Below are 15,750 nucleotides of genomic sequence, written 5' to 3'. Positions count from 1 at the left end.
TGATGTCCATTTCTTTGTCCGGAACGACCACTTCACCCCATTGTTTTGAAAACATTTTGCTTAACAAATGTAATAAGTTTCGTTCTTCTTCCGACGACCATCCAGAAGTATCAATGCCATCTAAAGACTGCACAGCCTTAAGCAGAAAAATCAACATAATTAGATGCCAAAGCATCTTAAGTTTTGTAAGGAGGGACATTTATGGACGTGTTTATATCCCGTTGTCTACTCAGTAATTGAAAACGTAAAATTAAAAAATAGCTTTATTTAAGAGAGTGCATATGACAAATGGTAACAGATGGCTTTAACAGAGAGAACAAACTACATGCAACTATCGTTATCTCGACATCGCTTTTCTCGATATTTCGTTATCTCGATCAAATTCTGAAAGTCCCGTTTTTTCCCCTTCTTTATCTATATTGAATTTATTTCTTTATCTCGATATTTTTATTTCGATTTTTTCAGTATCTCGATGTGATATTTCAGTCCCAATAGTTATTTTCACACTATAATCCTTTGTTTATCTCGACAAATAATTGTTCGTCTGCGCCCTCCCGCAGAGGTGTGAAAAACACAAAGCGGACGGTTATCGCTCAAAGCGCGTGTCATAATAATTAATGATGATATGTTTGTAACAAGTCAAGGTGTTTTGAAAGTATTGTTTATCTAATTAGCGTGTTGATTGACTTATGTCGAAAATGAGTGAATTTTCCGTTATGTATAAAACATACGAACACTGTATTTAATTCATTATTACTTTAAAAGTCCAAGAAATACGATACGAAATATAAATACGTTATATAAACACATTGGGAAAATGTCAGAGGCAGATGATAATATAAAGTTGTCTGAGAATCTAACACCAGGTTAACGATCTAGAGAAGGGCCCGGTAACCAACCCGGGAGGATATCTGGATCAATCACAGCTGAGAAATCTGGAGAAGGACCTTGTAACCAATCCGGGGGATATCCAGACTCTCAGCAACTGGTGGTAAGTGTGCCAAACAAAAATTGAATACCAAGTCATGCAGCGAAAAATACAGGGCAATTATAGAAGTTGAGGAAGGGAAAAAGAGCAGAAAGCAAATAGCCGCAGAATATGGTGTTCCGCAAAATACTTTATCGACCTGGCTGAAAAACAAGGACAGTATTAAGTCAAAGTATGTATCGGGAGACATTGAGCCTGATAGAAAAAAGTCACGTACAGCGAAATTTCCAGAAGTAGATGAAGCGATGTTGAAATGGTTTGAAAATGCTAGGTCACAAAACATATCTGTTGAAGGTCCTGTACTTCAGATGAAAGGGAGAGAGTTTTCCGAACAACTTGGCATCCCTAGTTCAGACTTTGAGTGTTCTAGTGGCTGGGTTGAACGATTTAAAAATCGCTATGGCCTTAAGTCAGCGGTGAGTCAAACTCTGTTGACATAACAGGTGAAGAGTTTGAAAAACTGGCAATCCAGACTCCCGTCCATTTTGGAAAAATATCGGCCTGATGACGTATTCAATGCAGATGAAACTGCAATTTTCTATCGTGCTATGCCTGATAAGACGCTCGAGTTTAAGACAAAGGCTTGTCATGGTGGAAAAGTGAATAAAGAAAGGTTAACAGCTATGGTTTGTGCAAACATGAGTGGCACAGAAAAATTGCCATTGCTTGTTCTAGGAAAGTCAGAAAAACCTAGATGCTTCAAAAATGTTCGCACCCTTCCCACTCAGTATAAAGCAAATAAGAAAGCTTGGATGACTGCAAAATTCTTTAAGACATGGGTCAGAGAGGTAGACGAGAAAATGCACAAGCAAGGGCGTAAAATAGCCCTAGTTATTGACAACTGCCCGGCACATCCCAAAAAGATAAAAAATTTGCATGCTACAGAGCTTGTCTTTCTTCCTCGTAATTCCACAAGTGTCACTCAACCTATGGACCAAGGTGTTATAAAAAACCTTAAAGTGCACTATAGGAAGCAGGTTGTAGCTAAAAAGATAAAAGCAGTTGATAACAACAAGGACTTCAGTATATCTGTCCTAGACGCTCTTCGTATGATGCGTCATGCCTGGTCTCAAGTCACCAGCACAACAATTAAGAATTGCTATCGTCATGCTGGCTTTACATCTACTCAGACAACAGATGTTGAGTCTGAAGATGATGCTGATGATGATATTCCTTTGAATCAGCTCGCTAGCATTCTTGGCACAAGGGTGTCAATGGACGATTACGTCAACATCGACGATGAACTTCAGGCAACTGAAGCAATTTCTGATAATGACATATTGTCTGAATTATTGGAGGCTCGCTCAGTAGATGATGATTCTGACAATGACGATACGATCGAATCCACGATCCAACTCCAGCACAGATTTCTACTAAACAGGCGACTGAGGCATGTGACACAATTCGAGCATTTCTTGAATCCATAGACAACAACGACCATATCATTTCCAAATTCGATGACATCGAGCGATACATTTCAAGGAAACATCTAGCAGTCAGATGCGGAAAACAAACGGACATTACATCATTCTTTAAGAAAAGTGATTAAAATGTGTTTAATACTGTGTGCTATCATTAGAATAAACTTTACTGCAAGTGATATCAGTTTGTAAACTTGTTATCGAATAATCGTTAAATTAAATAAACGTGCTAACTATTCATAAATTGTGTGCTTTTATAAATGTGCTATTACTCTCACAAAATGATTGCTATGAAATGTGTTCATGTAATTTATATGTGTTATTATGCAATGTTAAAGTACTAAATAAATAAATAAAGTTAGAAAACAACGTTTTTGTTTTAGTGGTGTATAACTGAGTAAACCTCACTATGTGTTAATCACATAGCACCTAAATGCTGTATTTCCGCTGGTAAACATCCGTTAAATTATGTAACAAATTGTTATTTTTTATTATAAGGATTGACACAAGATTATGAAACATCGTACTTATTTGACTTATAAGGTATGTGCATGTCTTCTGTAAAAATTAGTTTTTGACATGTTCAAACCCTCATACGTTTATCTCGACATTTCGTTATCTCGATATTTTTTGGACGGTCCCGAAGACTTCGAGATAACGAAGAGATATGAGGATAAATAACCTTGACCTTCCTATTGATCTCCAGATTAAGCTTTTTGACCAAACTATTCTACCTATCCTTACTTACGGAAGTGAAATTTGGGGTTATGAAAATTTAGACCTTATTGAACAAGTTCATGTTAATTTCCTGCGCAAAATAACTAAGACTAGAAAGAGTACGCCCCGATACATGTTGTACGCAGAGCTAGGACGTTACCCCATAGATATTATTATAAAATCTCGAATTGTTAAATTCTGGAATAAGTTAATCCTGTCAAATGAATCGAAAATATCACATATGTGCTATAGTTACATGATACAGTCTGATCATAATTATAAGTGGATACATTTTGTTAAAACATTTTAGATAATACAGGTAATTCGTATTTCTGGCAAACCCAACATAATATACGTGGCTATAACGTCCACAAACTGATCAAGTCAACGCTAATAGATCAGTTTAAATAGGAGTGGTCCTCAAAATTAGAAACTTCTAATAAAGGCAGAATGTACAGCTGTTATAAAGATTATATTAACTTTGAGAAATATCTTCTTTCCCTGATTGTCCCTAATCCATTTCGCACCGGAAACCATAGGTTTCCTCTTGAAATAGGCCGCTGGACTTAGTCATTTATTCCGCATGAACAGCGCAAGTGCCGGTTATGCCATATTAATAGTCTTGGTGACGAAATGCATTATTTACTAGTGTCATTTCTTCAGTGAAAAAAGGTCAAAGCTTATCCCAAAAAGATTCTATCAAAGGCCTAATATTGTCAAATTTAAAGCTCTTCTTTCATGTACGTTCGGAACTACTTTAAAAAATTTAGCATATTTCGTCAAACACTTGAATGAACATTTCAAAAGATAAGAGGAAATTGTAAGTTTTTTTTGTTTACTTGTTTGTTTCTTTTTTTCCTCATGAAGTACAGACAGTCATGGCTCTATAATTTTGTTTGTGTTTTTATCATGAATGAAATAGCAATGCGACGCAAATCATGATTTTCGTTATCCAATAAAACCACGCGGCTGTAATACACATTCATCAAGAAAATGAAATTTGCGTGTAAATCTCTATACTTGTTTTAAATTTCTTATGCTTTTACAGTTTGATAAAACTATTTACTGCAATACCCATATAACAAAAATACCTTCAAAGATTATTTGCATCACATAATATGACTGTCATTTCTTCATACCCATTTTATTTGATTTTGTATACTGACTTTGTTCACATGTTATTACATTATACTTGTATATTGTAATCTGTGTCATTCTAAATAAAGTATATGTTCTGTTCTGTTGTTCTAATTCCAAAAATAGCATAGGAGATATTTGTAAACGACAAGCCGTTACTTAAATGTCAAACAAAGACAATGACTTTGCTTTATACTTTATTTAGAAAAAACATGTACTTTAGACATTCAGTGTATGCTAGATAATAATGTTAGATAAAATATGCAAATGAAGAAGCAAGGATTGTGTACTTTTATCGAAATGCATCTCGTTCATTACATTAAGGAAATGAGCAATTCTTGACGAATATTCAAAAACGACAAAGGGTGTATGTTAGTAACTACATTGTATTTATAATAAGACGCGAATGTATTCTTTATTTTGAATTATGCTTTATTTAATATAATGAGACACAATTATATGTGTTATATACATGTATATCAATATGTTATGAAACAAATTTTTGTCCAAAGAGTCATCCAACATGATTATCTGCATATGTTATAGCATCCGATAAATATATACATAACATATTTCATATATTTCAAATGCAACCAAAGCAATCACATACAAATATCTTTTGTGTCCAAAAAAAATATTCCTGTCTTTTTCCATGCATCATTAGCAAACAATGATAGCAAAAAACAATATAAACAATATCAGTAAAACGCTATTTGAAATTGGAGTCATCAGTATGAGATACGGAGGCGGTTCTACGCTTTTTAGTGCAGACACCCATACCATTAACCACATCCGGGCTTTTGAGGCAGCCAAATGTTTCTAACACTTGACGACGGAATCGGTATCCACTTAAAAAATACAAGACAAAATTGATCGAATGATTGATATAGATCATCATATTTACAACCGCCCATATTATTTCCTGTGTTGTTGTCATCCCCGTATCCTCATCAACCCAGCTTGATCGTCCCATCAAGAAAATATACGCAGGTGATGTCGTACACACAAAAACTATGTTGACCAAAATCAATGTTAGGGTAATTTGCGTGGCTCGAGAATCAAAAGCTGGTTTAAAGCCCGATGTTCGCATGAATTTGGTCCTCATACCCTTGCGCATTATTTTACTTTTATGAAGACTCCTTGCTATAATAAGGCCGCCGACAAAGAATATTGTCTCAGGGATAATTAAATAACAAATACTTGCTACAATTTGATGAATTCCGGAGAAATATTGTCCATATCGTAAATCATCATACCAGCATACTTTGATCATTCTAACATCATTTAGCTCATCATTTGAAATCTTGTTTACAAAGGAGTCATCAATTCTTGATGCATCGCTTGAACCGCAATCCTCTTCTAACATTAAAGTATTTATTAACATACTTCTTTCAGTATCAAAAAGCATGTCCAGCATACTTTCACATGTATTGGCCGAAAGTTTTATTGAATCATTCATCGATGAACTAGTTTTTGTTTGATACGCCTCATTGTATATTATTTCATGAAGGTTAATGCCAACCAAAACATGTCCATGAATTACAAACAATGTAAGTGCTAGGAAAAGTGATGTTATTACTGCAACTTGTACACTACATATTGTTTTTACTCTGTAAGGTTTCACTGTACATATGGTACGCTCGATTGTTACAGCTGCCAATAGAGAAGCTGACCAGCCACTGCCAAAGTAAGTTGAAAAGAATTGTATTTTACAAATGATGTTATGAATATGCCGGACATCGAAGCCAAACAAATAGATTAACCACCATCTAGGTAACATTATAGCCATCATTATCAAATCTGCGACTGCTAAAAATGTCAGAAACACAGTAGATGAAGTATACTTGTTTCGCTTACCGTTGAGTACAATAATTGTCATAAGGTTACCGAAAACTCCTATGGTAAAAATAATTGGGGATCCCACAATCCAAATCATTCTAGCAATATCTGAACCCTTATGCTGGTTACTATCCATCGCTATATACAATAATGTAAAAATAGAAAATAAATTACTTATAAATTAGTTTACTGTCTTGACTTTGTCATTACATCATATGAAAATGGTTCTTATTTAAATCACTCATATAGACGTTAGACTTGTAAGAAGAAATGTGGAATCTTACATTTTATACGGTCATTTCTATTGGTTCCTTTTACCCTGTCTCATTAGCATTTCTAATCCTTTGTCCAATCAAATTATTTTTTCTAAGATACCTTTATCGTAAAAACACCTGAAAGAACTTTCTTGTATATTAATTATGCATATTTTTCTGAAAAGTTCTTACTGGACATTGGGAGGAGTTAGATGCGCATAGGAAAGATTTCCTCAACAAAAATTGTCGAATAGAAAACTATTGAAGCAGATGAATTATTGTCCTGTTAAGCGATTTGCTAAACATTTTTATATCGCTAAAGTGAATTAATTAATTATTTGTCATGAGAAAGGAAATCAATTACAGAAACGTAAAATTGTCTTAGTTTAGGAATAACTTAATGCTGTGAATAAAGTTTAAGTCGGTGCTAGGGGTCATGAATTTTTTTATCGCTAATAAGAAACTTGATTAAACCGAGTCTTCATATTTTCATTTTATATTTTAGTTTCATTGCTTCCAAAGGATCACTCTCCTTCTCCAGACTTTTTTTTAAAATCTGAAGTCAAATTCGAATAGATAACCAATTATAATCAATTCAAAAAGTTACTGAACAAAGTGTCAAATCGGGGACGCCTATTATAAAAATGTAAACTCCGTTTCATCAAATGTGACAATGTCGGCTTCACTATATTTTAAACCAGAATGAGTAAATGAAAACATGTGTCACATCTTTTAACAACTCAAATTTAATATCAGATGATTATAGGAATAATACCAATAAGTTATTTCAATTATTGCAATTATTATTTTAATGAATGATGTTTTGTATATTGACCATGAAATAAATGTGAAAAAACAAATGTAAAATTTACATTATACAGAATTATGTTAATGTTATCTGCCGTTAAAATGACCTATTATATACTAACAGCTCAAATCTAATGACACCAAATAACACATTTAATAAAACTTCATATTCTATGAACGTGCAAAGTTTTATTTCTGCTGTTTATTTTATATATATATATCATTATCAAACGCCATTGATTTGGATTCTATATCAGTCACATTCATTTCAATGTCCGAATGACGATGTCACATTTCTTCTTCTGGAATGATCACGGGAAGAAAATATTATTCATTTTGCCGAGACAGTTACATATTCTAAATTTTCCCAAACATTTAACAAATTTAACAGTAAATATAAAGGGTGCTGAGCAATTTCTATGAAATGAAGAAATAACAATGGCATTACTGTCTGGTGTTTCTTTGTCTCATGTGGCTTGGTACCTATAAGAAGGTAATCTTTCCGAGTTTATTGTATATATTTAATTATAGGGGGTCACATTTTCGTTTTATCTACGCCTACAGGTCACCGTTAATGAAATAGCGCCAGGTAGGCGAAAAGATCTTTTATGATTAGGCATAATATCATATTACTTTTTACGTTCAAGTCGCAATTTCTCGGAAAAGTTTTTGGAGATATAACGAAATAGATAAAGACAGACAGCGAGGTCTGAATATTCCTAATAAGGATGAGGAATACCTTATCACAATTTTTTTACATCTTTTTATATTAATCTTATTTCATTGAGATATATTTATACCACAAAATCAATGATATATTTAAAGCTATTTAAAGGAAAAGAAACAAAGATTACATTTCTTGCTTAATGGTTGAACTAGATATTTATAGAATATAATTAAAGAATTATTAAAGAAAATATGAATGTTGACTACCCAGGAAGCTTTCTGTTCAAGCAAATTATATTCACGTGATCTTGAAAACAGTACAACGCGTTAAATTGTAATGAATATAAAACTATGCCATGTCCGAATTTTAGTTTTCCGAATAGTATAGCTGCAAAATTACACCTTTTTGGAATTATAATCGACAGTTTTTCACTCAATGTTGTAAAAAAACTTTAAATAAAAGACTGTTCTATGTCCGTACTGCGGTATCAATCTATAACAGAATAATAAATATAACTGAAACTAATTTGAAACTGTTAAGTAAGAAACAGTAAAAATTAGAAACATGAAAGATCGTGTCTGGCAGCGTTATCGTCCACGCACCCTATCATTGACTCAAGCAGAAAATGATATCAATTTTTGAAAAGCTAAATGGTACATACACATCAAATAATGAAGTTTTCAGAAGAAAAATAAAAATAAATGAATTTGGTATATAATCTATGGTTATAATGTTCATGGAATATGACACTGTATACAGATTTTAAATTTAAAAGTAATCAACAACACAATTAGTTGAAATTTATTTTCATTTTAATTGGTGCAATTTAAAAAAGACGATTTTTTTCTCTTAAATTACACATCAATGTCAACATCTATAAAATTAAAATCAAGCACAACAGTGTGATCATTCGTTCTCATCGACGGGAATGAATAAGAAAGTATCAATATCTGCTCACCCTTCATAATAAAAAAGGCATATCTTTAACTAATAGAATCAGGTTTTGTAGTCTCTCTAGATAATTTCAAACTGTAAAAGACGTTTCTGGTTCACTGATTTATTTACTGTAACTTCAGCGTCACAAAGTAAAAAATATCTGATACATTAACATTTTTGTTACTTCATTCAAACTGCCTAATATGAATATTTAATCCCCTAATCTTCGTAGTTAAGTAGTTAGTATTAATTCGGCCTAGACACCATTGTTAAACTGTCAAATGTACAATCAAAATACAAAATATCAACGTAGGACATATCTAAGGTCCACACACACACACGCGGGCACGCGCGCGCGCGAGCGTGTACACACGCACCGCACCAGATATTATTTACGTACAAAACGTTTTTACTGACGATTGTATGAGACGTCTTAAAAACTGGTTTGGTATAGAAAAGCGTTTACCCATTAATAATTTGGCAAATAAAATTGGAATTTATACAAACAATTACATATTAGAAGATCTATAAATATAAATATGAATAAGAGCAACACTACAAAATACTTCCAAATAGAAACAAAAGTACAAAATTGATTATTCAGTAAAATTTATGTCATAGCTATTTGATACAGAAGAAAGTTTAGGCTTATTTAAGCGGACACTTGTACCGCATTTTGTGCATCTAAACCTTTCTAACACTTGACGACGGAATCGGTACCCACTTAGAAAATACAAGATAAAATTAATTGCATGATTTGTGCATAATAACATATTTACAACTGCCCATGTGATTTCTTGTGCTGCTGTCATTCCGGTATCTTCATCAACCCAGCTTGACTTTCCCATCAGAAAAATATATGCAGGTGATGTAGTAAAAACAAAGACGATGTTAACCAAAAGTAATGTCAATGTTATCTGTGTAGCTCGATTGTCAGGTGTTGCTTTACTATCCGATGTTTGTGTATATTTGGTCTTCATTCGTGTACGTAAGTTCTTGTTTTTATGTAAACGTTTTACAATAATGACACCGCCAACAAAGAATATTATCTCAGGAATAATCAAGTAGCAAACTGTCGCTACAATCTGATGTATTTCAGAAAAATAATGCCCATATCTTGAATTATCATACCAGCATACTTTGATTTTTCTTACCTCATTTGAAACATTGTTCACAACGGAGTTAACTGACCTTTCTTGAACACTTGAATTGAATAAACCTTCACACTCATCTTCTGGCATGAATTTTATCTTGGCATCGGCTTCACTTTCGGCATCGTAAAACTGATTCAGCAAACTTTGGCACGTGTTTGCAGAGCGCTCGTTTGAATCTAAAGCAAACAACATCATATTATCTGACGCCTCGTCGTACGTTATTTCATGAAGGTTTATACCAAAAATAATATGTCCATGAATCACACATAAAATTAGCGCGAGAACAAGAGAAATAATCGTCGCAATACGGGCTGTACATATTGTTCTTACTCTGTAAGGTCTTATTGTATATATGGTGCGCTCGATTGTAACAGCTGCCAATAAAGCTGCCGAGTAGCCACCACTAAAGTAAGAGGAGAAAAATTGAACTTTGCACACAATGTCGTGAATATGACGGACATCAAAACGAAACAGATAGATTAGCCACCATCTTGGCAATATCAAGCTTATCATAAACAAGTCTGCGGCTGCTAAAAATGCCAGAAAAATGGTAGATGATGTCTTTTTTATCCGTTTACTGGTAAGTACAATAATCGTCATGATGTTACCAAAAACTCCAACGGTAAAAATAAGCGGTGATCCCACAATCCAAATCATTCGAGCAATATCTGAACCTCTCTGCAGGTTACTATCTACCGCCATGATTGTTTTAGTGAATAGTCTATTGTCCGTGCTTTACAAAATGTCCTTAATAAAGGCAACTGGTATGTTCTTTTCTATTGTTTTTTTCTCTTCGAAAAGAATGTTTTGATGTCTTATATAAATGGAACAAGGATTAGTTTATCATGACAAGAGGTGTGGTACCGTTATATTGCTATTGGTGTTTTTCTGACCACGCTTAATTTAGTCCATCTTTCGACCAATAAAACATTTCCAACATAAGGTGAATGTGTATTTACAAGTTTACCATTATACTTCTGTGACTTAACACTACTGTATAATAATGTGTTCTGTCCAACATTACTGTGGCTGGATTGACAAGTTATTCGTGATTCCTGATCATTTCATCCGTAAAACATCTGTGTTAACGACAACAGTATTAGAACATGACCACATCATCTTTGATACAGCCCTGATCTCGCTAACTATTCAAAATTTATTATTATTTAATTCTTATTGGTAAAGTGAACATCTGTTCGTTCTCCTACAGATATATTATGATTAAAAAGTTATCATATTAACCATTTTTGTAATTGTTTGTAACCAATTATATCTTTCTTAAACTATCAAATGGTATCAAATAAAATTTGAAAAATCGATTACATAGAATTGTAACATTACAATCTGTATATCCAATGACGGTATCGTTATAATTAGATTAGAAAGACTTATAAATTATGTTAATTAACAATAGAAACAATATTAGATATCTATTCTAGCCTATAATTATGGGGGGGGGGGTATTTGAAAATTATTATTCAATGTGGTTATTGGAAGGCCGTATATTTCTATGTCAAACCCTTTTAAAAAATCCTCTTTTACTCGGATCCTCTTTCCAAGCCACTAATTTCACCAGCATTGTGAAAGGCTTCTTTGAGTATTGTATTTAGGCACTGGAAAAGCGCGCTGTCAATGGCGCTGACGGCGTGGCGACACTCAAAATGACAACTTCTTAGTTCTTTAAATAGGGATTCAGTCAAAAACACATCGAGCGAGATGAGGGCTGTATCGAAGATGATGTGGACGTGCTCTAATTGCTGTCGTTAATACAGATGTTTTATGGGCAACTGTCTTGTCTTGAAGGAGCAAGCTTGATCCCGTGCATGCAAATCCACGCCATTTCTCCCTTATCCCGTTGGCTCTGAAACCAATGTTTTACAGCCAGTCACGATTTCATAAAGGTCAACATTTTTGTACTTACGGAACAGCTGTGACACACTTCGGACACGCTACATTTTTTAGTCATCAGTGAGAGGATGGATATCCATCAAGCGAAGCCTTACGTAACTTCAAAATGTCTGACAATATATGAAAAACTGATGACGGCGTCACGTATTAATGCTACAAATGTACATATTTTTTTCCTACATTGTATAGTGAATATCTTCCTTTACAGCAGCTTTTTTTGGAGTTTGTTGTTGTTGGACGGCTAGATGGTGGTCCATTTTTGATACCCTCTCTATCGCAGTTAAATAACCGAAAGCATCAGTTCTAGTTGGTGTTGTATATGATACGGTAAACTGTCCCCATCAATTTTGCCTTAACTTTATTTTAGACGGGAAAATTAAAACAATGTGCGATCTTTACAAAATACTATTTGCTATTTTTGAAAAATGTTCTGTATGTATGTCATTCTTACTTGCAGGGTACATAACCTTAGTAGGTAAGAGTGCAATTTGTACTTTAAAAATGAAAAGGAAATTAAATAATAATGCCGTTAATATTAAATATTTACTTATCGAAATTTAAATGATAACGTAATTATACCATTCTCAAATACTCAAAGAAATCTCTAAAAATACTATGAACAACTTCTTAAGGTTATTTGTCATTTTTAAGCTCTCTTTTACATCTGTTACACCAAATTTTGTTATGTTTGATTCCATTGTCAGACATGCAGAAAAAAACTAACTGGGTGTCTGCTTCTTTGCCAAAGAAGATTAAATAACTGTAGTAGTTCTCTGTTGAAGTATCTTCGTAAATGTAAAATAAATGGGAGGATTATTTAAAGGTAACGCTTAGGTCGTTATGTTGTACGATTAAGAATTTCTAGATACTTAAGAATAACAAAAGATTTCATCTAAACCGATTAACGACATTGAACATCAACGAACATTAAAACCTATTTGGTAAATAATAAGTCTCTTCAATACGGAAAAGCGCAACAAGATTCGATGTTAGTATTTAGACATTAGTCTTTCATTGCTCAATATATTCACATAACGCATAGTGTTAATTGTCCCACCATTATCTTCACGTAGAACCGGAAGTATAAAGTTGGGCATAATTTTTACGCGTCTTTTTTGTAACGCACTCGATTTCGAGCTGATGAATAAAACATGGTTTTGAATACAGAAATAATTGTTGGTGTTTGTCCGCCTGGTTTAACCCTGAACATGCTGAAAATTTTAAATGGACTTGTCCCACTTCCATTTTTGGGACTGTCCATTATCAATTTTAGGGATATCAATATGAATATTTAAAATTTGTCAGGCTTAATGCTTTCGGGTCCAGCACTTAAAAGGTTAAAGAAATGCATTATTTTTAGTTACAAATGTTAATAATTTCATTTTTTATGCAGTGTACTTGTTACTTGATATTGCTTATATTGTGATCCATCAAATTATTAAAGTTTCCTCACATGGAATTTTTAATGACTATACAGTTCAAAAACTGTTATCGTCTCAAGTAAACAAATGCTGCACTTAAAATAATCTATAGTCACTATTAATTTCTTGATAAATGAATTATGACATTTTATTTACATTCTATAACAAATCATTGATCCATAAAAAAAATCTTTAACTTGCTCGTTATTTCTATTATTTATGTCAAATAAAATATCTTATTTAATACATGTAACATGTTTTGGCCTTCCCTTTTCAACAATGTAATAGTGGCACTAATAGGTACAAACTTTCTTAGCGTCTGTTCCCCGCGTCCAAATAACAGCAAATTATTTTCATTTCCCTTACTACTAGCGAATTTAATCGAGTTTCAAATGCGCAAGACAAATGCGTAAATTAATCTTGACAAACGCGTACGCGAAGAGCGTATAAGCGTAAAATAATGAAGTTAGTTCAAATTGTGTCTCCTTTGGCTGATAAGATTTGGTAATTATAAAAATATTCTAATAAGATGGCTTAACTTCAAAAAGCTCATTGTTCATTACAAAGAAGTCTCTTTTCTTATTTACCTAAGCATGAAACATAATAAACTAATTATAAATAAATAGCGTTACAAAGTAAAATGAACGTCGGCAAAACACCCTATTAATATGTAAGAACAAATAAGAGTGTCTTTTTCTCGCAAGCAAATAAATGAGAAAAAATAAAAATACTGTCTCAAGTTATACAACAGTTTACAGTGCTTTTTAATTACATATGTGAAAACAATTTTGCCACAACATTAATTGTTAAAGACGAGGAAACAAAATCATCATCATTTTGTATTAACTGGAAAGTTGATGTTGCTCTTTCTTTCCATAAATCCATGTATCTGGTAATATTAAAATGCGTCTCATTATTTCAGGTATTTATATCTTCAAAGTTCGAGACAACAAAGATATTAATGGACACAATCAGTTTGCGCTGGGCAAGTTTTCGATCTGAAAGGTACTTTTTTAAGTTTTGGAAACAAAAGTAAATCACAAGGGGCAAGGTCGGGTGAATACGGAGGATAAGGATCACAGCGACTTTTTTCTGCTTCAAAAAGTCTTGCACTATAGGCGCCTTGTGTGATGACGCGTTGTCAGATTTGCATTTAAATTTCGGGACACTAAGATGTAAAGAAAATGGCATACGTTATCTTCTTTATATATATACTGATGGTCCTTTTTGCCTTTGTAGCCCAAATATTGTTTTGGTGATTTCGTTTTGTCTCATAAAAATGAATCCATGTTTTGTCACCAGTGTTACAGTATGGGTTCTCATATAACTGTTATATGATTCTGTAGATAAGGTTTATAAGTGCGTCGACTGAGGATTGAGGATTATAAGCTGGTCTGACGGCGGGCATTAACTGGAAAATATATATAAAACATTCTAACACTCACGTGATTTTGTCACTATAGACAAAGAAGGAAAAATAAAAATGGTGTTAAACTGCCAATAAACACCGGTTAGGGACTACTTGTATATGCGCTGTTATGTTTTCACCCTCGATTGTATAGTTTACAAAGCATTTTAAAGCAAAAAGCAACAATAAAAAGCATTTTTATTTATATTTTCAGTTTGTATAATGTTTTCTTTTCATACAATACCGATAATAATATCTCACATACACCAACGCCACATTTTTAGATCCATATCAGTTAATAAATAATTTTGAAACAAAACGGCGCCAATCCGTTAGCAGCGTAATGACGTCATCCTAAGTAAACAACTAATTCATAAACAAGCTGACGTTATTTCATACATAACAAGAATGATAAATGGGGCACTGATGTAAACACGACGTAAGTTTCGATTGTTGAAAAAAGAAACTTGACAAAATAACGTTTTTTTCTTACTATTTCTTTTGGTTTAATAATTTCTATATCTTCGCAACAGTAGGGTGCGAAAATCGAAACAGCGTTATACGGAAATCGGCACCGGAAGTTATTTCCGCTTAGAAAATAACATTAGTGATTTTCCTTATATTTTATCTCGTGTTAGAATCGAAAAAACATCGGCCTGAGAGGTGTATATCGGCTATTTAACACCGGTTTTGTCGTTTTGATGCGACAAAATTAACCACTCAGGCCTACGGCCTTCGTGGTCAATTCCTACGCATCAAGACTCCAAACCGGTGTTAAATAGCCGATATACACCTCTCAAGCCGATGTTATTTCTTAAATATATATTTTGCAATTATTCAAATTTAATTCTCAATCGAATATACAATTCAATGATTACATGGTAGTCTCATCGATGTTGCCAATGTAAACAATGAACAAATATGGCGACGTATATAGTTTACACAAGACGCATAGAAAAACATCTTCAAAAACAGATTAACATATTAACATACAATATTGTAGAAACATGTATATCAAACACGATGCTATAAAAATTACCTGGAAAATATATATAAAACAATATATATTTTGCAATTATTCAAATGTATTTCT

The 15,750-nt window shown here is 33.1% G+C and overlaps 3 protein-coding genes across 3 annotated transcripts; 1 reads left to right on the top strand and 2 right to left on the bottom strand.

Annotated features, from left to right (window-relative positions):
- Window positions 1-1,536: 1,536 nt before the first annotated feature.
- On the top strand, window positions 1,537-2,415 carry LOC132717588 (tigger transposable element-derived protein 4-like). Its single transcript, XM_060701081.1, has one exon. The coding sequence runs from the start codon at window positions 1,537-1,539 to the stop codon at window positions 2,413-2,415; it is 879 nt and encodes a 292-aa protein (XP_060557064.1).
- Window positions 2,416-4,972: 2,557 nt separating this feature from the next.
- LOC132717587 (type-1 angiotensin II receptor-like) lies at window positions 4,973-6,238 on the bottom strand. The gene has a single exon (XM_060701080.1). The coding sequence runs from the start codon at window positions 6,236-6,238 to the stop codon at window positions 4,973-4,975; it is 1,266 nt and encodes a 421-aa protein (XP_060557063.1).
- Window positions 6,239-9,362: 3,124 nt separating this feature from the next.
- Window positions 9,363-10,622, bottom strand: LOC132717593 (uncharacterized). Its single transcript, XM_060701087.1, has one exon. The coding sequence runs from the start codon at window positions 10,620-10,622 to the stop codon at window positions 9,363-9,365; it is 1,260 nt and encodes a 419-aa protein (XP_060557070.1).
- Between the last annotated feature and the right edge of the window lie 5,128 nt (window positions 10,623-15,750).

This window comes from Ruditapes philippinarum, unplaced genomic scaffold, assembly GCF_026571515.1.
Source record: "Ruditapes philippinarum isolate M1 unplaced genomic scaffold, ASM2657151v2 ctg2134_1_1_1_1, whole genome shotgun sequence".
NCBI lineage: Eukaryota > Metazoa > Mollusca > Bivalvia > Venerida > Veneridae > Ruditapes > Ruditapes philippinarum.
The sequence above is the reverse complement of the archived record's forward strand: the minus strand, read 5'-3'. Positions and strand labels throughout refer to the sequence as shown.